General features: G+C 45.0%; 1 protein-coding gene across 10 annotated transcripts in view; it reads right to left on the minus strand.

The window, feature by feature from the left end:
* The window catches only part of apc (APC regulator of WNT signaling pathway), a 395,143-nt gene that overhangs the window by 98,319 nt on the left and 269,511 nt on the right, over positions 1-27,313 (minus strand). For 7 of the 10 annotated variants that reach the window (XM_085987196.1, XM_085987189.1, XM_085987193.1 and 4 more), the window contains one exon: positions 25,789-25,879. The exons of the other annotated variants lie outside the window; for them this stretch is intronic. In XM_085987196.1, coding sequence (XP_085843322.1) covers positions 25,789-25,879 — 91 coding nt within the window. The remainder of the gene's footprint in view (positions 1-25,788; positions 25,880-27,313) is intronic. 10 annotated transcript variants of the gene reach the window in all.

Here is a 27,313-nt window from a genome sequence, read left to right on the forward strand (position 1 = left end):
AACTTGGGCACGTTAGTCAGTGCGCCAGAGACCTGCTTGGGAGAGGCAGTTGACCTAATTAAAGCAGTTTAGAGCTTGTTAAGAGGCTATTAACAGCCTTTTTTATCTGATGTTGCAGCTTTTACTGGCTGTCCATGGGATTCCCGGGCTTGCTGAACCACGCCAGTGAAAGTAATGCGAGAGCACAGCGGCAATTGTGGGAGCTGAACAAACAACAGTTAAAAAAAAAATTACAAATTCTCACACCTGCTTCCTTGCATAAGGGAAAGACTCTTGCTAACACCATTTGTGCTGCGAGTTTGCTTTTAGGGGTTTGCAGGTGATTTCTACAATTATGGAAGTCACTCTCGCTACAATGGAGGATTGTGCGTCTGATCTCTCCTTTACCTCTGTCATATATCAGATCAGCATGGGTGCTGCTTATGTTGTTTCACTGTGGACCTCAGATGAGGACCAAGATGAGCCCCAGCAGCAACAACACCAACAACACCAGTAGGAGCAGCAGCAGCCTTCTCCTCACCAACCTGCTGTTCCAGAGGAGAGGGGAATGAGCACAGGGGTGCACCTCGCAGGAGGTGGTACCACAACACAGGGTACATAGGCAGAGGATCAGCTTCCTCGACATGACTAAACACCAGTTCCTCAGGAGGCTCAGGCTATCGCATATGGTTGTGGCAGGCGTGTATCCTGCTAAAAGAAGACCTGCTGCCAAGTGGACCTGGTGGACACGTGTTACCAGTGGCTGTCAAAGTCAACAGCACCCTCAACATCTTCACCTCAGGCTCCTTCCAGGGATCCGCAGGAGACATTTGCAGGATCTCTGTCGGCCGCCCACAAATGCATCACCCACGTGACTGATGCTGTGTTTGACAAGTCAGGCACTTATGTACACTTTGCCACTGATGAAGCCAGTTAAACTGAGTGGGCACTCAGCTTTGCGGCTCTGGCTGGCTTCCCACAGGTACAAGGCATCATCGACTGCACACATGTGCCCATCGAGGTACCCCCAGATCACCCAGGAGTGTTCGTGAACCAGAAGGGCTTCCACTCCATCAATGTACAGCTCATCTGCAGCCACAAAAAGATCATCATGTATAACTGTGCCAGATTCCCTGGGAGTTGTCATGATTCAATTGTTCTGCGCCAGTCCACCCTCCCTCAGCTCTTCGCACCTCTGACCAGAATTACTAGCTGGCTGCTTGGAGACAAGGGGCATCCACTGAAGACATGGCTGATGACACCCTTGAGGAGGCCAAGTAACGAGGCCAAAGAGTGCTACAATCAATGCCAAATGACAATGAGATGTGTAATAGAGCACGCAATTGAGATGCTAAAGAAGCGATTCAGATGCCTGGACAGATCTGGAGCAGCCCTTTAATATGCACCAGCCAGGGTCTCCAGAATGATCGTGATATGCTGCGCTCTGCACAACAAAGCACAGCAGCGAGGATTCGAGCTGCAGGAGAAGCAAGGCCTCTTCGGAAGATGAGGCAGAGGAGTAGGATAAAAACATAGAAGATAGGAGCAGGAGTAGGCCATTCGGCCCGTCGAGCCTGCTCCGCCATTCAATGAGATCATGGCTGATCATCCAAACTCAGTACCCTGTCCCTGCCTTCTCCCCATATCCCTTGATCCCTTTAGCCTTAAAGAAATATATCTAACTCCTTCTTGAATATATTTAATGAATTGGCCTCAACTGCCTTCTGTGGTAGAGAATTCCACAGGTTCACCACTCTCTGGGTGAAGAAATTCCTCATCTCTGTCCTAAATGGCTTACCCCTTATCTTTAGACTGTGGCCCCTGGTTCTGGACTCCCCCGCCATCAGGAACATCCTTCCTGCATCTAGTCTGTCTAATCCTGTTAGAATTTTATAAGTTTCAATGAGATCCCCTCTCATTCTTCTAAACTCCAGCGAGTATAAGCCCAATCGACCCAATCTCTCCTCATACATCATTCCTGCCATCCCAGGTATCAGTCTGGTGAATCTTCGCTGCACTCCCTCCATGGCAAGAACATCCTTCCTCAGATAAGGCGACCAAAACTGCACACAATTCTCAAGGCGTGGTCTCACCAAGGCCCTGTACAACTGCAGCAAGACATCCTTGCTCCTGTACTCGAATCCTCTCGCTATGAAGGCCAACATACCATTTGCCTTCTCAACCGCCTGCTGCACTTGCATGCTTACCTTCAGCGACTGGTGCACAAGGACACCCAGGTCTCGTTGCACTTCCCCTTCTCTCAATCTATTGCCGTTCAGATAATAATCTGCCTTAATGTTTTTGCCACTGAAGTGGATAACCTCGCATTTATCCACATTATACTGCATTTGCCATGCATATGCCCAATCACCCAACCTCTCCAAATCATACTGGAGTTTCTCGGCATCCTCCTCACAGCACACATGCCCACCCAACTTTGTGTCGTCTGCAAACTTGGAGATATTACATCTAGTTCCCTCGTCTAGATCATTAATATATATTGTGAATAGCTGGGGTCCTAGGACCGATCCCTGCGGTAACCCACTAGTCACTGCCTGCCACTCGGAAAAAGACCAGTTTATTCCAACTCTTTGCTTCCTGTCTGCCAACCAGTTCTCTGTCCAAGTCAGTACCTTGCCCCCAATCCCATGTGCCTTAACTTTACACGCTAATCTCTTATGGGGGACCTTATCGAAAGCCTTCTGAAAGTCCAAATACACCACATCCACTTATCCCTTATCTATTCTACCAGTTACATCCTCAAAAATTCCAGTAGATTAGTCAAACACGATTTACCTTTTGTAAATCCATGTTGACTTTGTCCGATCCTTTCACTGTTTTCCAAGTGCTCTGCTATTAAATTAAATTCAATTCAATTCAATTTTATTCGTCATATATGCAGTAGACATATGTACTGCACAATGAAATATTGATTTTTACGAGTCCTCCCAACACTGGAATAAATATTGCATAGCAATGATAAAAATACCAACAGAAACACAGCAACAATAAACAAGACAACAGTAATAAATAATAATAAATTATTCATTCATGAGTCTTATGGCCTGGGGGTAGAAGCTGTTCCGAAACCTGCTGGTACGAGACCGTATACTTCGGTATTGCTTACCGGACGGGAGCAGGGCGAAGAGGTTGTGGCTGGGGTGGCTCGCGTCTTTGATGATTCTCAGGGCCTTCCCCCGGCACCTCCCGGGGTAGAGTCTTTTATAATGGACTCTAGCATTTTCCCCACTGCCGACGTCAGGCTTACTGGTCTATAATTCCCCGTTTTCTCTCTACCACCTTTTTTGAATAGTGGGGTAACATTAGCTATCCTCCAATCCATGGGAACTGTTCCAGAGTCTATCGAATTTTGGAAGATGACCAGCAATGCATCTACTAGTTCTAGGGCCACTTCCTTAAGTACCCTAGGATATAGATTATCAGGCCCTGGGGATTTATCGGCTTTCAATCCCGTCAATTTCCCTAACACCATTTCCCTACAAATACTGATTTCATTCAGTTCCTCCCTCTCATTAGACCCCATGTTCCCCGACATCTCTGGGAGGTTATTTGTGTCCTCCTTTGTGAAGACAGAACCAAAGTATGTATTTAATTGGTCAGCCATTTCTTTGTTCCCCATTATAAATTCCCCTGATTCTGACTGCAAGGGACCTACGCTTGACTTCACCAATCTTTTTTTCTCTTCACATATCTATAAAAGCTTTTACAGTCAGTTTTTATGTTCCCTGAAAGCTTACTCTCATACTCTATTTTCCCCCTCTTAATTAATCCCTTTGTCCTGCTTTGTTGAATCTTAAACTGCTCCCAATCCTCAGGTTTACTGCTTTTTCTGGCCAATTTATATGTCCTCTCCTTGGATCTTATGCTATCCCTAATTTCCCTGGTTAGCCATGGTTGAGTCACCTTTTTTGTTTTTTTTTATGCCAAACAGGGATGAACAAATTCTGTAGTTCATCCATGCGATCTTTGAATGTTTGCCATTGCCTATCCACCGTCAACCCTTTGAGTAACATTCCCCAATCAATCCTACCCAACTCGCGCCTCATACCATCGTAGTTTCCTTTATTTAAATTCAGGACCCTAGTCTCGGAGTCAACTACTTCACTCTCCATCTTAATGAAGAAGTCTATCATATTATGATCGCTCCGCCCCAAGGGGCCTCGCACAACAAGATTGCTAATTAATCCTTTCTGATTACATAATACCCAGTCTAAGATGGCCTGATCTCTAGTTGGTTCCTCGACATATTGGTCCAGGAAATCATCCCGTATACACTCCAGGAATTCCTCCTCCACAGTACTGTTACTAATTTGGTTGGCCCAATCTATATGTAGATTAAAGTCACCCAAGATAACTGCTGTGCCCTTATTGCACGCGTCTCTAATTTCCCGTTTAATGCCATCCCGAACCTCCACATTACTGTTTGGGGGTCTGTATACCACTCCCACTAACGTTTTCTGCCCCTTGGTATTTCTCAGTTCTACCCATACAGATTCCACATCATCAGAGCTAATATCTTTCCTTACAATTATGTTAATCCCCTCTTTAGCCAGGATGAACACGAGCAGCAGGAGGAACCTGAAGTGGATGTAGCACCAGCAGCGGTCAACTGGTCATTCTTTTCATTGCTGTTTGTGGGGCAACGTGGTTAAGAAAATCATTGCCTCATTTGCCTACAAAACAGTTGAAGATACTTCAAACGTATTTCATTGGCTGATAAGTAGTTTGGGACATCCAGAGAATGTGAAAGGTGCTATATAAATTTAAGTTATTTTCTGTCTTTCATTCCTCTCCCCCTCCCCACCCCGCCCCACACTAAACCACCTTCTACTCTCTGCCACTGATGGCATCCTTCATACTGGCTCTCTTTGCCCCCTCACCCCGCCAGAGTTCATGGTGGCACTCTCTATACCCATGTTCTACCCTCCGTAAATTTGCGGCCATCCAAAACTCTGCTGCCCGTGTCCTAACTCGCACCAAATCCCATTCATCCATCACCCGTGCCCGCTGACCTACATTGACACCCAGTTAAGCAACGTTTCGATTTTAAAATTCTCATCCTTGTTTTCAAATCCCTCCATGGCTTCGCCCTCCCTACCTCTGTAATCTCTTCCCGTCCTACAACCCGCCGAGATATCATGGTGGTACTCTCTATACCCATTCCCTCTCAGTTAATGCTGGCGGTCTCCATTTCCTGTCCAAAACACTGCTTCAACCTTTTAGGCATTCTCTCTCGCTTTCATTACCAACTATTATCTCCTTCCATCCATTGCCCTGATCATTGCCACCGACTTTCCCCTTCACTCTTTTAAATCTCCCCTTCACTACTACCCACTTCCCTCCATTACTTCATTTTCCCCATGCCACACGTCATGCCTCTTCCCCTTATGAATTCTTCCACTTGCCATGCATTCTGCCCCCTCCTGTTGCATCGTATTCTGTCATCCTCCCTTACCATGCCATATATTGTCCCGTTTCCTCTTGTCATGCATTCTGTCTCACTTCTCATGTCATGCACTCTACCCTCTTCTTTTGCTATGTAAACTGCACCCTCCCCTCCCATTGTCTATGGTCCCCGCCACAAACTCCATTCCACCCTCTGGCAACTGTCTGAGGCTGAACCAGACTGTTCGCAACCTTGGTGTCACATGACCCCGAAATGAGCTTCCGACCACATATCCGCAACTATTTTCACCTACGTAACATCGCCCGACTCCGCCCATGCCTCAGCTCATCTGCTGTTGAAACACTCATCCATGCCTTTGTTATTTCTAGACTTGACTATTCGAACGCACTCCTGACTGGCCTCCCATGTTCTACCCTCCGCAAACATGAGGCCATCCAAAACTCTGCTGCCCGTCTCCTAACTCGCACCAAATCCCGTTCACCCATCACCCGTGCCCGCTGACCTATATAGACAGCCGGTTAAATAACGCCTCGATTTTAAAATTCTCATCCTCGTTTTCAAATCCCTCCATGGCTTCGCCCCTCCTTACCTCTGTAATCTCTTCCAGTCCTACAACCCGCCGAGATATCTGCACTCCTCCAATTCTGGCCTCTTGAGCATCCCCGATTTTAATCACTCCACCACTGGCTGCCGTCATTTCAGCTGCCTAGGACCATAGCTTTGGAATTCCCTCCCTAAACCTCTATTGCTGTCTCCTCCTTTAAGATGCTCCTTAAAACCTACCTCTTTGACCAAGCATTTGATCATCTACCCTAATATCATACGTGGCTCGGTGTCAATTTTTTTTGATAACCCTCCTGTGAAATGCCGTGGGACGTTTTACTAAGAGAAAGGCACTATAATAAATACAAGTTGTTATTGTTGGTATCTATTGCCCCCCATCCATGCACTCCAGCCCAAGTCCGGTGGCAAATGCACTGAACAAATCCTGCTCCTCCTCTTTACACTGCTCCCAATTCTAATGGCCTGCATTGATGTGTCTGTATACTGTAGGCAGGAACTCTCATTTTCATGAGAGCTCATGCCTACATACAGAGAATGCAATTCAGGCCTTTGGTGTTGTGAATGGCATGAAGAGGAGTGGAACATTAACCACTGGACTCAGAGGAAGCAGGACTGGGAACGGAGGTGGGTGGCAGAGTGATTGTGCCATTTCTGTCAGCAAATGCAGATACGCTAAATGGGCCTCCAAAATACTAATGTTGGCACGCATGATGATGGCTTACAACTGGTGCATCTAGTCCTCCGGTAGGACTATCCATTTTACTTCTTTATCAGTGGTTTGAAATAGTTCTTCGAATAAAATTATGATGTGTTTACTTGCCTCAATCTGAACTCTGCTCCAGAAGACAAGATTGAACAATAATAGTCAACTAGTGTTACCAAACATCATTCTGATAAATAAAATTACTTGAGCTCAATAAAAAAAAATCTAGTCGCAATACAATATGTATTTTTATCATCCACCCAATAATGGAAACAATGTAGCTAAGACATTAGAAAATTAAAAGGGAGGACCTATGAGGACTATAAAAATAATTTAAAAAACTAGAGGAGAATATGAGAAAATAAGAGAAGAGGTTAACAGTGGAGTGTGGAAAGTGAAGGAGGAGGATAAGGAAATAAAATTCAAAACATCGAGAGGAACAGTAAGAAGATGAATGTTAAAAACGAGATGGGACACCTGAGAGGAGCGAATCATCAATTTGTAGAGGATAATCAAAAATGGCAGAGGTATTCAATAAGTACTTTGTATCCATCACCTCCGTTCAGTCCGTAAGGGTGACCCCGAGCTTCCGGTCGCCTGTCATTTTAATTCACCGCCCCATTCCCACTCGGACCTCACCGTCCTTGGCCTCTTGTATTGTTCCACGGAAGCTCAACGTAAACTCGAGGAACAGCACCTCATCTTCCGATTAGGCACTCTACAGCCTTCCGGACTCAATATCGAGTTCAACAATTTCAGATCATAACCTCGGCCCCTATTACATTTTTTCTTGTAATTTTTCCACTCTTTCCCCCCCCCCCTTTCCTTTTGTTTCTCTCTCACACCTGGCAGCTATCTCTTGCCCTGCCAGTACACTTCACACCTAATTTCAGCCTATTACCATCTCGTCTAGCTTTGAATACCTTTTATTGTCTCTTTTACTTCTTTTGTTTCTTTTACTTCTTTTGTTCCGATTGCAGCCCTGCCTTCGATTTATTTTCTTTTCTTTCCAGTTTTGAAGGGTTCGACCCGAAACGTCAACTCAAATTTCTCTCCACAGATGTTGCCTGACCTGCTGAGTTTTTCCAGCATTTTCTGTTGTTATTACTAAAGAGGATATCAGAGAGGAATCCTGAAGTGGTTGAGAGCAAGATGATACAATGGCCCAGAACTTCAGGTCTCCACGGGTGAGTACGCACGGGGTACTCATCCATAGGCCTGATGGAAGTGCCGGTTTCCTGCATGCACTGCGCATGCGCGGGAAACCAGCACTTCCGTTCCCCTGAACGAAGAGGTTCAGAGGTCGAACGCGTGCGCGGGGGAGGCTGCACGTGCGCATCAAACTTACGGGTTTTTTTTTTTTTTTTAAAACAGGTTTCTCCAGGAAGGTAAGCCTGCAGAATTTAGAAATGTAAAAAGCAGGCGTAAGGCCTGCTTTTTACAAGGTAAGTGGTGAATTAATTAAAATTAAAACATTTTTTCCACAGGTTTATTATTTTTAAATACTTTAAAGCAAGGTAAGTTTATTTTTAGCCCCGTAAGAATATAAAATGATTTTTTTCAAAAATTTAAATTGTTTAAAATAGTTATTTCATGTAATTTATAGTTTATTTAAAAAATGTGATTTAAAAAAAAAAATTATTTGAAGGTTTAGTGCTATTTTGGGGCCGTAGTATTTATAAGTCTTTACAGTACTTCCTGTCAGACTTATGAATGGAGCATTCCCTGCTCCGATTGGCTGCCCATGGCCCACGTGATCCCAGGGGACGCATCGAACTAACTGCGCCCCTGGGATACGCAAGCACTGCGCGCCGGCAGCTGGACCAGGCCCCGGATCGGAATTCCACGGGGCCCTACAGCTCAACTGCCGGCGCGCAAGCTAAGTGCAGGTCGGGGGCTTGCACCCGCGGGAAGCCTCCGACCCGAATTTCTGGGCCAATATTATGGTGGATAAAAGGAAAATTTAGTTAAGTTATTTAAGATAAGGAAAGACAAAGCACCAGGATCTGACGGGATATATCCCAGGATCCAGGAAGAGTTGAGGGAGAAAACTGCAGAGGCTCTAGAAATTATATATCAACACTTTATTGAGTGTTTTAGAGTCTTCTGTTGAGGATGAAGTCACCACCACACATCGTTAGAAGTAGCCAGCACATATTTCAAAAGGGGTGAACATGTTTGATAAACATCATAGAATTATTTGAGGACGTAACAGACATGGTAGATGGAAGAAATGCAGTAGATGTAGTGTACCTGGACTTTAGGAAAGCCTTTGATAAGGTACCACATGGGAGAATACTAGAGGACATTAAGCGGTACGGAATTGGGGGAGGATAGCAAACTTGATTAAAAATTGGTTGGAATGGAGAAATCATAGAGTATGTTAAGAGCAGTTTTTTTTATATAAGAATGGTTGGAAGTGGATAATTGTGTCCCCCTGGATACAATTCTGGATCTTCTGTTCACTATATATCAATTATTTGGCTAAATACCTAGAGGGAATGATGTTGAAATCTGCAGATAATACCAAACTAGGAGATATAGTTAATTCTATAGAAAACCAAAGTAAACTGAAAAGGGATATCGATAAAATAGGGCAATGAACTAAAAAGAGGCAGATGGAATTTAATATTACTAAGTGTGAGGTGATGCATTTAGGTAATAAAACAGTAACTATACTCTGAATGGAAGTAGGCTCGGTGCAGTGTTAGAGCAGAAAGACTTGGGGGTGCAGGTTGACAGTACATTAAAGGCAACACCTCAGGTTGATAAAGCTATTAAAATAAAAGCTAATGGAATTCTTGCTTTTATCTCAAGAGGTATAGAATACCTTAATAAGACTGGAGTTAAAGTAGTGTGCAGCATTGTGCTGCACTCTGTAGGAAGGATTTTGAGGCTGCAGAGAAAGTACAAAGATTCACAAAAAAATACCTGCTATGAGAAAATATAAATATGACTCGAAAAATTTGGTCTTTTTTTGTTCGAACACCACAGATTATAATAGAACTATTTAAAATTATGAAAGGATGGGACAGGGTAGGTAGAAGTAGATTGTTTCCAGTAATTGAGTCAAGAATGAGGGCCTTGATACAAAATTAAATGTAAGAGATTCAGAACAGATGACAGGAGAAACCTCTTCACACACAGAGCTGCAAGGCTGTGGAATTTACTTCCAGGATTAGCAGTTGACGCAGAAACTATGTAAACACTCAAGATCAGATTGGATAAGTAGATGAAGGAAAAAGGGTTGAAGGGATATGGGAACAGGGTGGGTAAACATGATTAGAAGTATGTGCTTACATGGACGGTAAACGCTGTCACGGATTGTTTGGGGTAAAATGTCCTGTTTCCACGGTGTAACTTATATGTATTTCTATGATAAGGTAACGTGATTGATAGATAAAAAATTTTAAATCATTAGTGTTGTCAAGTTTCCAAATCACACACGAATCCTTTGTGTGCTTAAATGTTTGAAAAAGTCCAGTAGAGCATATCCGTGAAATCAATACAAGTCATTTGTGCAAGAAATTTACTGAAATTTTAATCAGCATCAGTGAGATAATGTGGTAATGCTGAACTTCCTGTACCACACCATCTGCAACTACACATAAAATTTCAAAAGTCAGAGCCCTTTATATGTGCCACATTGAATATCATGTGAGGTGTTTCAGCTTCTAAACGATTGTAGTGTACTGTCAGAAAAAACAACTTCGCATCACAAGAAAAAACAATTTAGTTGCCAATGTCAACTGTAGCAGCAGAGTTCACTGTATTTATAATTAAGTATATGGTCAGTCAAAATGGCTGTACCCAATCTCCAGCAAGCTGCTGTCTAGATACAAAAGCCAGTAGGACTTAAAGTTAAAGTTAATTACCAAGCTAACAACCTACTGCAAAAATCCTGTTAACAGAAGGGATTCTAATTAAACCTGTATGTTCACAAGCTCAAAACTCTGAATATATATTCCTTAAATATCTCCCTCCATTTTATGCATTCTTCCTGTTCTCAAATAAAATGATTTAATGGCCGATATAGTTAGGAACATTATAGCTGAAATTGATGGTGATAATAATGAGATCAAAAGAATAATTACAGTAACAGAACACTCCAATATCAGCTGCAGGTCTTTTGAATGTATTATTGCTGTGCAGTACTATAAATTGTTGACATTAATATGGGTCACGCTCTCCATAACATCCTAGGCACCTGATGCACAAGAATTTTTTTTAAACCAAAAAAAACAAAATGGGTGTTGTGTTCATTTCAAATCCATTTGAAAATTATCTTTTCCAACGTGAGTTTTAAATCCATTGCTCCCTCAGTACTGCACTGTCGGTGTCAGCCTAGATTTTTGTGCTCAAGTCTCTGGAGTGGGACTTGAACCCACAACCTTCTGCCTCAGAGGTGAGAGTACTACCAGTGAGTCATGCTGACACCTCTAAGGCTCAGACCCATGAAATTAGTTTAGAAAGCTGCCCGGTAGTCCAAATCCACAGTAAACAACTGTCCATAATTTGGCAGTGAATAGGCAGCCTTTTAGACATACATAGAAGCTACTAATAATGACAGACTTAAAGCTAAATTTATACCAGTGATTATACGTACCACATACAACTGTGGTACAAGGTCAGTCCCACACTTCAATGGGCCAAAATGAGGAACGCCCCCTTGAACACCAAGTGTATTCCAGTCCACCAAGAACAATTAGCACAATGGCCCAGAAAGCATGGATATGTATCATGACATGCAATTTCATAATTTTGGGTCTGCCCGATTTACTTTATTCCATGAGATAACTCTTTGGGTCAGCTTGGGCAGGTTATACTGGGCACATGTCTAATATGACCTGACTTCCTTTAAAAATGGGCATCATAAAGCTGTTTTTTATGGCCTACAAACTTAGAAGTATGATAACAATTTTCGTTGCTGCCCACCATACAAGTCATATTCTGCAAGCGCAATACATGCAATTTTGTTTTATCTTGTATTCAGAAATTACTGACTTTGAAATACTGAAGAATAAGTACTTTTGCAGACCACTAGACTGATCCATTTTCATCTATTTTGTTTAATGACATGTTGCCTTCTTAACATGGCAAGAAGCTTAGCATAGGCAAGACAACTGCAATAACAGGTTGGAAATAGGACAACTACATCAACACAATAAAACCTAAACATATGCCTATGATTCCTCAGTGTGATTTCTCAATCTCAGCCATGCTGCCAATGAATACTGAATATGAAGGCTGCTGTCTCTCACTTTCCAGTGATCAGCTATAGAGTGCCAATAATGTGAGCAGGTCTCTATTCCTTCTTTTTACTAGGAAGGTGAATGCTGCCAGCGGGAGGGTTGTAGGCCTTTCTGGCAATTTAAGAAATAACTTAGTTAATACTGTACACAACTACTAAAACAGAAAGAAGAGAAACAAAAGATCCCATTACAAACATCTAGGATTGCAGTCTATTAGCTCATTACACCTATAAATTTAACATCAAAAGCTGCTAAGCTTAATGAATGCAAGATTGCATCTTAATATGCACACACCACTAGGTCTAAACCAAAAGCAGGGAGGATAAGACCAGCAAAGTAGTGCAGACAAGAGAGGTATGCTCCAGTCTCCCTCTGTCTTGCTCAGATTGCGTATCTAATGGGTGTTGTAGCTTTGATTTAGGTACCCAGAAGACTTTACTTCCAGTGTTTACATCATCGTCTTAACCCCACAATAAAATGCTGAGCCATGTCCCTTGTAACAACTCCAGGTAGTACTCATTCTCTATATTATACCCTCCTGTGAATTATGAGACAATAATATATTGTGTTGATAACTCACAAAAGTCTCTCAGTCTTCAATGTAATTACAATGCCACTTTTAACAGTCATTAGCATGGTTTTCATTATACAGTATTGAGTCTATAGTATACATTATTTGTTTTAATTAATTTGTGGTCCTGTACATGCTCTGGAGACTGAACTGCCCAGTTGCTCCAGGGAGTTGCATTGCAGTTGTCTAGGTCAGAATATAGGTCCTCAGCTGGACAGTGAAGTATCAAGGTACAGCGTTCCAGAGGTCAAGATGCTCATAAAGCAGTGGACTGTGCGCGGGGCTGGGATACTGGAGCAATTACAAGATGGGGTCTGCATGTTTATGGGTTTGAGATTTTTTCTCCCCCAATTTTGTTCTGTGCTTTTTATATTGCAAACTTTAATTTTAGGGATTTTTAGTGAGGTAGGTGGCAACGGTCATGGCAATTATACCTTTGAGAATTTTTTGAAGCAGAATGTAATTAGGGAGAAGAGCTTTGTGTAATATCATTAGTGTATAATGAAAGCAGATAACAAATAGGAAAACTCAGCATTAACCAATGAAGAAGAAAAACTAGGAGGCATAGATTTAAAGTAATTGGTAAAAGGATTAGAGGGGAGTTGAGGAGAGATTCTTTCACCCAGAGGGCGTTGGGGGTCTGGAACGCATTGCCTGAAAGGGTGGTAGAGTCAGAAACCCTCATCACATTTAAAAAGTACTTGGATATTGTTAAGTCCGTGAATGATTGAGACACGGACTAGCAGGAGAGAAACAAACAAGTCTTTACTGGTGAAAGGCATAAACGAAACTAACCAACAGAGGCTCTCTAGCGCCTTTTATACAGGGGTGGTCACTGCCGGTACTGCAGTCTGAGACCAGTTATTCTCTTAAAGGTACATACACATCAATTCCTCCCCTTTTAGATAAACAGTACATAACATTCATTTAACAACTAATGATAACGAATTACAATCACAATTACTGTTGCTAGATACATTGGTTAAGTTTAAGCAATTATAAGTTCAGTCTTTGAGGAGGCTTCCTGATTCTGTCTGGATAACGCCTCTTTGGAGTATCAGGTTCTTCTGGCAATGTTGAGTCGGAATCAATGTCGTTGTTTGGTTCATCTGCTTCCAATATTACCGGTTCTGCGGTAGCTGCAATTGGAACGTCGATTTCATTACCAGGTGTATCAGATCGTGGTGTGGAGTTGACGTTTTCCAGTGACTCTAGAATCTGGTCAGCATGGCGTCTTACAATGCTCTCCCCAACGTCCACGGTATACATGAGAGGTCCTTGTCGTGTACAAATCGTTCCTGGCTGCCATTTCTCAGTGCGGTAGTCCCGGGCCAAAACTGGTTGACCTATCTTAAAACTCCTGGTCGGCCTTTCATTCATATTCTGAAACTGCCTGTTCTCCACATCTCTTCGGACGTTTGGCTTAACCAAATCCAAGCGGCATCGTAGTCTTCGATTGAAGAACATCATGGCTGGAGTTTGGTTGGTAACCGCATGTGTCGCATTCCGGTAGGCAAACAAGAAGTTGTCCACCTTGTGTTGTAGGGGTACATCTTCATTACACATTGCCTTGATAGCCTTCTTGAATGTTTGGACACACCTCTCGGCCAATCCATTAGTGGCTGGATGATATGGGGCAGATGTGTAATGCTTAACACCATTGTTCTTTAAGAACCTCCGGAACTCTTCAGACACAAACTGTGGTCCATTGTCAGAGCAAATCTGTTCAGGCAGCCCATTCCTGGCGAATATGGTTCGTAAAACTGCGATAGTTTTTTCCGTGGTGGTTGAGGACATTTTTATTACCTCTGGCCACTTTGAATGTGCATCCACCGCAATTAAAAACATCGAGTCCATGAAGAGACCAGCAAAATCAATGTGCACCCTTTGCCATGGAGATGAGGGCCGCTCCCATGGATGCAGAGGAGCTTGTGGTGGGACGTTTTGGACCTTCTGGCATCCTGCACAGCTCTTGGTCATCTCTTCGATTTCTCTATCGATTCCCGACCACCACACAAACGCTCTGGCTAAGCTCTTCATTTTTACCCCACCCAGATGACCCTCATGAAGCTCATTGAGCACTCTATCCGTCAACTTAGGTGGAATTACTACTCTGGATCCACACATCAAGGTTCCTCTGCACACTGACAGCTGTTCTCTTCTTGGCGAAAATGCTGGCAGCAGTGGTTCGCCATGTGCTGGCCATCCCTTCACCGTTAAATCATAGACCCGTGATAGTGTCGGGTCATTCCGTGTTTCCTTTTCTATGTTTGCATTCGTCACAGGGAGACATTCGACTATGGTCGAGTGGAATAACTCCATTGGATCCACTGCAAGGTCTTCTTCTTCCACCGTTGGCAACGGTAGACGTGACAATCCATCAGCATTTCCATGCTGTTTAGTTCCCCTGTACTCTATGTCATATTGGTGTGCCCCTAGGAAAAGGGACCATCTCTGCAGCCGTTGGTGCTGTCATTATCGGTACGCCCTTCTGAGGGTTGAAAATGGAGACAAGAGGTTGATGATCGGTTAGTAGAGTAAATTTTTGACCGTGCAGATAGTGATTGAACTTCTTCACCCCCCACACTAGGCTGAGGGCCTCTCTGTCAATCTGGGCGTAGTTACGCTTGGCAGAAGTTAACGAGCGTGACGCAAAAGCTATCGGCCTCTCCAAACCATCAAGGAATTTGTGTGACAGTACCGCCCCAATGCCGTAGGGAGACGCATCACACGCCAGCCTGATTGGCAGTGCTGAGTTGTAGTGAGCCAGTACTTCCTTCGAAGTGATTAAGTCCTTACTCTTCTGAAAAGCACGTTTACAATCATCGCTCCATTTCCATGCTACCCCCGTTCGTAGCAGGGCGTTCAGTGGATGCAGAATTGTCGACAAATTCGGCAAAAACTTATGATAGTAATTCACCAACCCGAGGAATGACCTCAGTTGCGACACATTTTCAGGCGCTGGGGCCTTAACAACCGCTTCAATTTTGTCTGGGGACTTATGTAACCCCTCTTCATCAATCACGTGGCCACAATACGATATCTGTTTCTTAAAAAATTCGCACTTGGGGCGGTTGGCTCGCAACCCATGTTCCCGTAGTCTAGTGAGCACCTGTTCTAGGTTGTTAAGGTGTTCACTGTCATCTTCACCTGTTACAAGGATGTCGTCCAAGTAACACTGAGTCCCCGGAATCCCTTGCAGGACTTGTTCCGTCGCTCTTTGCCATATCGCCGGAGCCGATGCTACTCCGAATACCAATCGATGACACTGGTAAAGACCTTTGTGAGTGTTTATCGTGAGATACTTCCTAGAGGACTCTTCAACCTCCATCTGCAAATATGCTTGTGCTAGGTCAATTTTTGTAAAACGCTTCCCTCCAGACAGTGAGGCGAAGATGTCTTCTATCCTTGGAAGAGGATATTGTACTGTGTGAAGGACAGGGTTCACCGTCACCTTGAAATCCCCACAGATGCGAATCTTCCTTGGCTCTCCGGACTTATTGCTTAACGTTTTCTTCATGACAGGAACGCTGGGTGTCGCCCACTCGCTCCAGTCGACCTTAGACAACACGCCCGCCTTCTCCAGATTCTCCAGCTCTGCCTCGACGGTTGGACGAATTGCATATGGTACCGGTCTCGCTTTGAAAAACTTGGGAACTGCATTCTCTTCTATTTTTAACGAGGTGGTTACGCCTTTAAGCGTGCCCAGTTCTTGTTGAAATACCTCTTTGGCGTTAGCTAAGATTGTTGACAATCGTCCAGGAGTGACGTCTTCATCTTTTTTACCGTCCACCGTCATTGCATGAATGGAATGCCAATCTAAGTTTATCTTCCTGATCCATTCCCGTCCCAATAACGGTGGTCCACCATTTGGCAGTATGTAGAGGTACAATTTCCATATTTTCTTGCCATTGTATTTGACAGGCACCCTTATTTTTCCTCTGGGGTATACTTTTTGCCCCGTATGCGTCGTCAAGACAATGGATGTCTCTCTCAAGGGTATGTGTGAAAATAGCCGCTCATAGTCTCGTCGATTCATGACGGTTAGCGCTGATCCTGTATCCAATTCCATTTTAACTTGGGACCCTGCTATCGTGAGGGTGACCCAAATGGTTCGGTGATCCTCTTTTGCGATTACATTGTGAAGTTTGAGACAGCTTAATCTCCTGTTCTCGGATTCACTATCGCTCATCTGGTCTTCGGAACTACTGTCCGTCATCTTTTGTACTTTCTTGTACGGTTCCTTAGTAGCCTTTTTGTTGTCGCTGGTCTTCTTCCCAGACCTACAAACTCGTGCAATGTGTCCAATCTTCCCGCATTGTCTGCATATTTTGTCTTTGGACCAGCAGTCTTTCTGGTCATGGTTAGTTCTGCCGCAGCGATAACATTTTGCAAATCCCCGTGTCATTTCGTGGGTGCCGTATTCCTGTGGTTTTTGTTGAATTTCTGCAGCTCCCCTGGCTGCTGCTTCATACGATACTGCCACGCTGAAAGCCTTATCTAGCGTCAGCTCTTTTTCTGCGAGTAACTTCTTCTGTGTTCCTTCACTCAGGAGTCCAGACAAATTTGTCCCATAGGGTATCTGCCAGTCCTGCTCCGAACTGGCAGTGCTTTGATAGCTTGCGTAGTTCTGTAAGATACTCAGCATTGCTCTCATCTTTGTGCTGAGTTCTCCTGTGGAATTTAAATCTTTCTGCTATCAACAGCGGTGCAGGGTTTAAGTGCTCCTGTAGAACAGCAACAATTTCGTTAAAACTCTTCGCCTTCGGTTTGGCTGGAGTAATCAGATCCCGCAATAGGCCGTACGTTCTAGCGCCCATTACGTTTAGCAATATTGATGCCTTTTTCCCCTCCACTATTTCATTTGCCTTGAAATATACCTCGACTCTTTCCACATACGTGGTCCAGTCCTCTATTGTATTATCAAAAGCAGTGATACAGCCAGTCTTCGGCATCTTGCAAATCTAAAATGGTGCCTCCCGCGCTTTGCCTTCTTCTCTGCTGTTGTTAGCGCTGCTTTCCACGGTTTCTTGCGCGTATTCTTTTTCTTTTATTATTTTACCGTCGTGGAGCGGACCCTCTGGAACACTTCCCTCCCTCTTCTGAGGTCCGAACGCTGCCCAGCTTCGAAACACCGGCCGCGCCCTGTATGCTCCACCCTCTCTCTCTCTCCTTGCTTCCCGACTCGCTGCCCGGCCCCGTTGCAGCCCAGGAAGGATCAGAGCACTACCTGCCACCAGCCCGATTAGCTGGGAAACCACGGACCGAGGAACCCAGCCTGGCTCTGGACAGAGTCTCCTGCAAGTTTTGAAATCGATGATTGACGGTCGACGCCCGTTTCTCGAGTTTCAATGGCCTATTTTTTTTTTCTTCTTTCTTCTGGTTCCGACCTTCAACACGTCGTCGGAGCTGCTGCTGAGTTGCAGGTAAGTTCGTTTCTAACTCGTCGCCAGTGTTAAGTCCGTGAATGATTGAGACACGGACTAGCAGGAGAGAAACAAACAAGTCTTTACTGGTGAAAGGCATAAACGAAACTAACCAACAGAGGCTCTCTAGCGCCTTTTATACAGGGGTGGTCACTGCCGGTACTGCAGTCTGAGACCAGTTATTCTCTTAAAGGTACATACACAACAGATATGGACTTGAAGTGCCGTAACCTGCAAGGCTACGGACCAAGAGCGGGAAAGTGGGATTAGGCTAGGTAGCTCTTTTTCAACCAGCGCAGACACGATGGGCCGAATGGCCTCCTTCTGTGCCATAAATTTCTATGATTCTATGACTTAATGTACATGATAAACTCAAGAAAATGTGTTATGAAAATACATTGAAACACAGAATGGTTACAGCACAGAAAGCCATTTGGCCCGTCGAGCCCATGCCAGCTCTCTGCAAGAGCACTTCAGCTAGTCCCACTCCCCCGCCCTTTCCCCGTAGCCCTGGAAATGTTTTTCCTTCAGGTACATATCCAATTCCCTTTTGAAAGCCACAATTGAATCTGCCTCCACCACCCTTTCAGACAGTGCATTCCAGATCCTAACCACTCGCTGCATAAAAAAAGCTTTTCCTCATGCCTCCTTTGGTTCTTTTGCCAATCACCTTAAATCCGTGTCCTCTGGTTCTCCACCCTTGTGCCAAGGGGAACAGTGTCTATCTATCTAGACCCATCATGATTTTGAACACCTCTATCAAATCTCCTCTCAACCTTCTCTGCTCCATGGAAAACAACCCTAGCTTCTCTAGTCTATCCATGTAAATGAAGTCCCTCATCCCTGGAACCATTCTCGCAAATCTTTTCTGCACACTTTCCAAGGCCTTCACATCCTTCCTAAAGTGCGGTGCCCAGAATTGGACACAATACTCCAGTTGAGGCCGAACCAATGTTTTATAAAGGGTCATCATAACTTCTTTGCTTTTGTACTCTACGCCGCTATTTATAAAGCCCAGGATCCCGTATGCTTTTTTAACCGTTTCTCAATCTGCCCTGCCACCTTCAATGATTTGCACACATATACCCCCAGGTCGCTTTGCTCATGCACCCCCTTTAGTTTTATATTGCCTCTCCTCGTTCTTCCCACCAAAATGTATCACTTTGCACTTTTCTGCGTTAAATTTCATCTGCCCTGTGTCCAACCATTCAACCAGCCTATGTATGTCTTCTTGAAGTCTATCACTATCCTCCTCACTGTTCACTATATTTCCAAGTTTGGTGTCATCTGCAAATTTTGAAATTGTGCCCTGTACACCCAAGTCCAAGTCATTAATGCATATCAAGAAAAACAATGGTCCTAGTACCGACCCCTGAGGAATACCACTGCATACCTTCCTCCAGTCCGAAAAACCATTCAACACTACTCTCGGCCATTTCCACCTTAACTTCCCTCAACATTCTAGGATGCATCCCATCTGGTCCGGGTGACTTACCTACTTTTAAGTACAGCCAGTCTATTTATCACCTCCTCTATCAATTTTTATCCCATCCAGTACCTCCTCTTTCACTATGGCTTTGGCAGCATCTTCTTCCTTGGTGAAGACAGATGCAAAGTACTCATTTATTACCTTAGCCATGCCCTTTGCCGCCATGCGTAAGTCTCCTTTTTGGTCCCTAATCAGCTCCACCCCTCCTCTTACTACCCATTTATTATTTATATGTCTATGGAAGACTTTTGAATTTCCTTTTATGTTAGCTGCCAATCTATTCTCATACTCTCTCTTTGCCCCTCTTAATTTTCTTTTTCACTTCCCCTCTGAGCTTTCTATATTCATCCTGATTTTCACTTGTTTTCTCAACCTGATATCTGTCGTACGCCCCCTTTTTCTGCTTCATCTTACTCTCTATCTCTTTCGTCATCCAGGGAGCTCTGACTTTGGTTGCCCTACTTTTGCCCCTCATGGGAATGTGCCTCGACTGTACCTGAACCATTTCTCTTTTAAAGGCAGCCCATTCTTCAGTTACAGTTTTGCCTGCCAACCTTTGATTCCAATTTACCTGGGCCAGATCTATTCTCAACCCACTGAAACTGGCCATCCTCCAATTAAGTATTTTTACTCTAGATTTCTCCCTGTCATTTTCCAAAGCTAATCTAAACCTTATGATACCATGATCATTGTTCCCTAAATGTTCCCCTACTGACACTTGCCCCACCTCATTCTCCAGAACCAGATCCAGCAATGCCTCCTTTTTTGTTGGGCCAGAAACGTACTGATCAAGAAAATTCTCCTGAATACACTTCAGAAATTCTTCCCCCTCTCTGCCCTTTACAATATTACTATCCCAGTCTATATTAGGATAAATGTAAGAAGTCACACAACACCAGCGCTGCTCCGAAAGCTTGTGATTTCAAATAAAGCTGTTGGACTATAACCTGATGTTGTGTGACTTCTTACATTTGTCCACCCCAGTCCAACTCCGGCATCTCCACACCAGGCCTATATTAGGATAGTTGAAGTCCCCCATTATCATTGCTCTATAGTTCTTGCACTTCTCTGTAATTTCCCTGCAAATTTGCTCCTCTATATTCTTCCCACTAGTTGGTGGCCTATAGAATACACTTACTAGTGATGTATTATTTTAAATACCTTTTTTCCCGCTAACTTTTTAAAAATAATTCCTAATAAGTACAGATATATAGCTTATTATAAGAACATAAGAAATAGGAGCAGGAGTAGGCCAATTGGCCCCTCGAGCCTGCTCCGCCATTCAATAAGATCATGGCTGATCTGATCCTAACCGCCAATCCACTATCACAGAACCATCTCCTGAATCTAACAGAATTAGACACACGAAATAGGAGCAGGATCAGGCTACACGGCCCCTGGGCCCGCTCCGCTACCCACAGGGCCATGTCCGATCCGACCTAGACTCATGTCCAATTTCCTGCCCGCTCCCCGTAACCTTTAATTCCCTTTACTTCTAGGTAACTGTCTATTTCTGTTTTAAATTTATGTAATGATGTAGCTTCTACAGCTTTTTGGGGCAGCATATTCCATGGACCTACCACCCTCTGAGTGAAGTAGTTCCTCCTCATCTCAGTTTTGAAAGAGCAGCCCCTTATTCTAAGACTATGCCCCCTAGTTCTAGTTTCACCCATCATCGGGAACATCTTCCCCGCATCCACCCGATCCAACCCCTTCACAATCTTATATGTTTCAATAAGATCGCCTCTCATTCTTCTGAACTCCAATGAGTACAGTCCCAATCTACTCAACCTCTCCTCATATGTCCATCCCCTCATCCCCGGGATTAACCGAGTGAACCTTCTTTGTACTGACTCGAGAGCAAGTATGTCCTTTCTTAAGTATGAAGTTACTACACACAAGTATACATTGATGTACTTGGGTATGCTGTGCACGTGTTTCCATTCAAGAAATTCTCTCCCACTACTGAGCACCCAGACCTTCTTCACCCCACCCCACCCCACCCCAATCCCCTCTACGCACTCATGAGTTTCCTCCCACTGCTGGACTATCCTTGTGAAAACCCCATTATTGCACTTTTGTCAGCGGCACACTGCAACCCGCTCCCAGTATTTCCACAGCAAAGAGAGATAAGAGTAGCTGCACTCGACATTTAAGACAGCATTCCACAAAGTATAGTACCAGGGAACACTAATCAAATCAACAGAGAGGGGGGCGGCAGTCTTAGGAAACGTCCCCCAACAGCTGGAATTACAGCTGATGCAAAGCAAGATGAGTGTGGTCGTCAGAAGCCAATTATTACAACCTCAGGGCATGACTGCTACAGCTTCTCAGGGAAGTGTTCTCACCCCAAGCATCTTCACTTGTTTCATTAATGACCTTCTCTCCATCATAAGGTCAGGAGTGGAGCTGTGTGTCAACAATTCACAACTCTCTGATAATGAAGCAGCCTATGCCAGCCTACAACAACCAGGTTTGGGCTGACAAGTAACATTTGAGCCACATAAATGGCAGCTAATGACCATCTCTGACAAGACAAAGCTGAGCCATCTTCTCTTGTTCTTCAATGACATCACCAGGAGGATGGGAGGTAGTCACGGGAGCGAGGATGGGAGGCAGTGGGGGTGGGAAAAAGAGAGTGAGGATGGGTGGCTGTGGGGGGGGAGCGAGGATGGGAGGCAGTGGGTGGGGGGAGCGAGGATGGGAGGCAGTGGGAGCAGGGGGGGGAGCGAGGATGGAGGCAGTGGGGGTGGGGGCAGAAGAGTGTGAGGATGGGAGGCAGTGGGAGTGGGGGGGGAGCGAGGATGGGAGGCAGTGGGAGCGGGGGGGGAGAGAGCACGAGGATGGGAGGCAGTGGGGGGGGGAGCGAGAATGGGAGGCAGTGGGAGCGGGGAGCGAGGATGGGAGGCAGTGGGGGGGGGGGGAGCGAGGATGGGAGGCAGTGGGAGCAGGGGGGGCGAGGATGGGAGGCAGTGGGAGGGGGAGCGAGGATGGGAGGCAGTGGGAGCGGGGGGGGGGAGAGAGCGAGGATGGGAGGCAGCGAGGATGGGAGGCAGTGGGGGGGAGAAGAGAGCGAGGATGGGAGGCAGTGGGGGGGGGGGAGCGAGGATGGGAGGCAGTGGGGGCGAGCGAGGATGGGAGGCAGTGGGGGCGAGCGAGGATGGGAGGCAGTGGGGGCGAGCAAGGATGGGAGGCAGTGGGGGGGGGGAGCGAGGATGGGAGGCAGTGGGGGTGAGCGAGGATGGGAGGCAGTGGGGGGGAGCGAGGATGGGAGGCCGTGGGGGTTGAGCGAGGATGGGAGGCAGTGGGGGGGAGCGAGGATGGGAGGCAGTGGGGGGGAGCGAGGATGGGAGGCAGTGGGGGGGAGCGAGGATGGGAGGCAGTGCGGGGGGAGAAGAGAGCGAGGATGGGAGGCAGTGGGGGGGGAGCGAGGATGGGAGGCAGTGGGGGCAAGCGAGGATGGGAGGCAGTGGGGGCAAGCGAGGATGGGAGGCAGTGGGGGGGGAGCGAGGATGGGAGGCAGTGGGGGTGAGCGAGGATGGGAGGCAGTGGGGGGGAGCGAGGATGGGAGGCAGTGGGGGGGAGCGAGGATGGGAGGCAGTGGGGGGGAGCGAGGATGGGAGGCAGTGGGGGGGGGGGAGAAGAGAGCGAGGATGGGAGGCAGTGGAGGGGAGCGAGGATGGGAGGCAGTGGGGGCAAGCGAGGATGGAAGGCAGTGGGGGCGGGGAGGAGCGAAGATGGGAGGTATTGGGGAAAAAGGGGAGGCAGAGGGAGGACGAGAGAGAGGAAGGAAGAATAGGTCAAAAAGTTGATCAATGTGGGGTACAGGTGGGCATGGCCAAAATGCTGCTGAAAGCGGGTTTCGGGGATTTAAAAAGGGGGTGGGCAGAAAGGCGACAGTGGGCAAAGCTGGGAAACTAAGAGCTGCTCAGCGGGAGAGGAGGAATGCTAAGCAAGAATCCTGATAATGAAAGGAGGAGGCAGAGCCAGGAACTCCTCTATGCTGGGGGCAGAAATTGCCCAGAATGCTGCCCAGTGAGGGCAATGGTTGTGAAATACTGCTCTTTTTTTCTTATTCATTCTCATGGTCATTGCCCTTGAGAGGTGATAGTGGGCCTTCTTCTAGAACTGCTGTAGTCCATGAGGTGAAGGTGCCCTCACATTGCCATTAGGGAGGGAGTTCCAGGATTTTGCCCCAACAACAATGAAGGAACAGCAATTTATGTCCAAGTCAGGATCTTGTGTGACTTGGAGGGGATGGTGTTCCAATGCACCTGCTGCCCATCCTTCTAGGTGGTAGAGTTCATGGGCTTGGGAGGGGTTACCGAAGAAGCCTTGGTGAGTTGCTGCACTGCATCATTTAGATGGTACACACTGCAGCCATGGTACGCCGACAATGGGGGGAATGGATATTTAAGCCAATGGATGGGGTGCCGCTCAAGTGGACTGTTTTGTCCTGAATGTCAAGCTCCACTAGCGGCGTTGGATCGGCACCCATCCAGGCAAGTAGAAACTATTCCATCATACTCCTGATTTGTTCCTTGTAGGTGGTAGAGCGTCTATGGAAAGTCAGGGTACTATAGCCCAATATACTACATTGCAGCTGTTTTGGCAGCTAATGTTAAATCGCCTACAGGCATAACAGGTACAGGAAACTCTCTTTTTACCGGCACCTAATTAACCGGAAATCTCTCTTAACCGGCAAAATTCAGTAGCAGGTTCAGGCAAGTTTTACTTCATATTAGTAGCCGTGTAACCGGGGTTCCTGGATCTGTGGCCGTATAACCGGGGTTCCTGCACCTGTTGCCATGCAACAGGGATGCCTGGATCTGTGGCCGTGTAACCGGGGTTCCTGCACCTGTTGCCATGCAACAGGGATGCCTGGATCTGTGGCCGTGTAACCGGGGTTCCTGCACCTGTTGCCATGCAACAGGGACACCTGGATCTGTGGTCGTGTACGGGGCTCTCATACCTTAGTAAGTATACCTCTCTGTAATCCAGATTTTTTGATCAACCGGCACCACGCCGGTCCCGTCGGTGCCGGATAAAAAAGAGTTTCCTGTACTTAAGTTAAATGTTGACAGTTTTATAATGGTGTTTCCCTATTGGGAAACGATGACCATGGACTTATCAATGCATTTTAAAATGGAATCTTGCGACCTACTCAGCAATTGTATTATATAATATAGTGGTTATATAATCAAACGTATCACAGCTGCATAGCCATCCAAGTGTCATACACATCTCAAATCTCTATCAATAACACTATGAAACTGACTAAGAGACTTGTCAGTGCAACTTGGGCGACACTCTTCTGTCTCTCTTTTTCTTTTTTGTGGGTGAGGAGCCTCTCTCTACACTTATCTTGTGCCCTTGTGACTGAAATTGAATCACATGATTTGAAATGAAGTACTATTATACAACACTGAATGAACTGCATTAAACCAGATTTGATTTGACTGTATGTTTACAAGGGAGTAGCATATCTTGTATAAATAAATGATTTGATCAACTGTGATCAATTCTGTTTTTATTTGAACAGTGGGGTTTTTCATACGATTCTGTGATTTGAAAATAGATTTGTTTTTAAGAGGAATAAGGAAATAAAGCAAGAGATAGAGAAACTGGTAAATAATAGCAGGTCCACTAGAAGCTTTATGGATACATTTTGTTCTGTAAATTTACAGTGTAGAACTGGATGTCTGCAATACCATACAGTTTTGAGAATCTCTCAAACGTCTACGTTTCAACCATCAAAATTTGCTTTCTAGCATGGTCTGTTGTTGCAAACTCTCTCAATTGATGCATACTGATGCTGCAGAATACGGTGCAGACAGATAGCAGTCAAGCAACTAAAACCAATCGTAATTAACAAGTCTTGCGCATAAAAATTAACATTGCAAAAGCTTTCAAAGTCGAGTATAAAATTTCCAATGCAATACATCACTCTAGCCCTCTAAAGCTCAAATACTCCCCTTTCCCTATTATTAACATGAAGTTGCAGTACCTTCATTAATACACAGACTTAATCTTGGAACATTAAGGAAAGGACTTCCTAGAACCAAAGCACTGAAAACTGAGCTTTAACAATATTTTCCAGATCTGCATTGAACCAGCAAAATGTGAATAGATTTTATACTAAGCACTGCAAAAACTGTAGCCATCCAAACATAACTTGCGATCCAGGACAAAAACCAGATGAGGAAACTGAGAAATTATGATTTCTGATGAACAGCTCTGATCATTTATTTCAGAAATAATCTGAGAAATACCACTAAGGTTTCATTTATACAACTGAAGCCACTTCTTTTAATGACTGGCTAACTAAAACTGGAGTAAAATGTTAGTTACTGTATGTACGTACTACCAGACTTACCTTTTAGTCGTTCCAGTAGGTCAATCTGTCCAGCAGAAGCCAGAGCCAGAGCCTCGTCTTCAATGCTACCCTGCAGTTGCTTCAGGACCTCCTGCAGCACGAAGTGAAGCACAATCAGAATGGCTGTAATCATACTGAAACCCAACGTACAAGACAGGCTGCATGCTGCTCAGCAGCCATACATACCAGCCTTCAACTGAACAGAACCAACACCACCAAGAGCAGCACAAAAATTCATCTTTGGTCCTGCTATGTTTCTAATTCAATTTACGAGAGAAAACTGAATTTAAATCTTGACCCAACTATTCAACATCACTTTTGCGATGGTCCAGCACTTGAATTTTAATGCTGATGATTTGTCCTCCTTCACTGCTTTGGCTGCTGCTAATTTGTCTATAAATTCAGTGCAAGTCTTTAACTGGCTGACATTTCTGCTGTACCAACATTTCCAATCCCTCAGTAAAAGTGCTCAACTCTATCCTGAAACTATTTTTCATTTCCACAAGATGCCCCTATGAGGTGAAGGAAAATGTTCCCAACAGATATCTGGCAAAAGGCACGCCTAACTGACAAATACTGTACTAGTATTGGTTTATACTGTACTAGCATTGATTTATACAGATTATAATCATGCAGATCTAAAGAGGAGTTGCTGCTCTGACTCTCAATCCTCTCATTCTTTTGGATAAATTATGCTGTGATTACATAACAATTTCAGAGTCACCTTGGTGAATGCTGAGCACGCTATAGACTGACTGGTGCTGTTCCTCTTCCAACTGCAAAGCACAAGCCAAGAAACCGAAGTACAACCTCTCTATCTTGGGATAAACGGTTCATTCTCAGACTGGCAATCAGTAACTAGTGGTGTTCCGCAGGGGTCAGTGCTGGGTCCCCAACTCTTTACAATCTATATTAATGATTTGGAGGAGGGGACCGAGTGTAACATATCAAAGTTTGCAGATGATACTAAGATGGGAGGGAAAGTAGTGAGTGAGGAGGACATAAAAAACCTGCAAGGGGACATCGACAGGCTAAGTAAGTGGGCAGAGATTTGGCAGATGGAATACAATACTGGAAAGTGTGAGGTTATGCACTTTGGCAGGAAAAATCGTAGAGCAAGTTATTATCTTAATGGCAAGAAACTGGAAAAGTACTGAAGTACAAAGGGATCTGGGGGTCCTGGTGCACGAAACTCAAAAGGTTAGTATGCAGGTGCAGCAAGTGATTAAGAAGGCCAATGGAATGTTGGCTTTCATTGCTAGGGGGATAGAATATAAAAATAGGGAGGTATTGCTTCAGTTGTACAAGGTATTGGTGAGACCGCACCTGGAATACTGCGTACAGTTTTGGTGTCCATACTTAAGAAAGGACATACTTGCTCTCGAGTCAGTACAAAGAAGGTTCACTCGGTTAATCCCGGGGATGAGGGGATGGACATATGAGGAGAGGTTGAGTAGATTGGGACTGTACTCATTGGAGTTCAGAAGAATGAGAGGCGATCTTATTGAAACATATAAGATTGTGA

This window comes from Somniosus microcephalus, chromosome 1 (assembly GCF_052327205.1).
Source record: "Somniosus microcephalus isolate GS21.2 chromosome 1, FLI_Smic_1.0, whole genome shotgun sequence".
NCBI classification, from domain to species: Eukaryota; Metazoa; Chordata; class Chondrichthyes; order Squaliformes; family Somniosidae; genus Somniosus; species Somniosus microcephalus.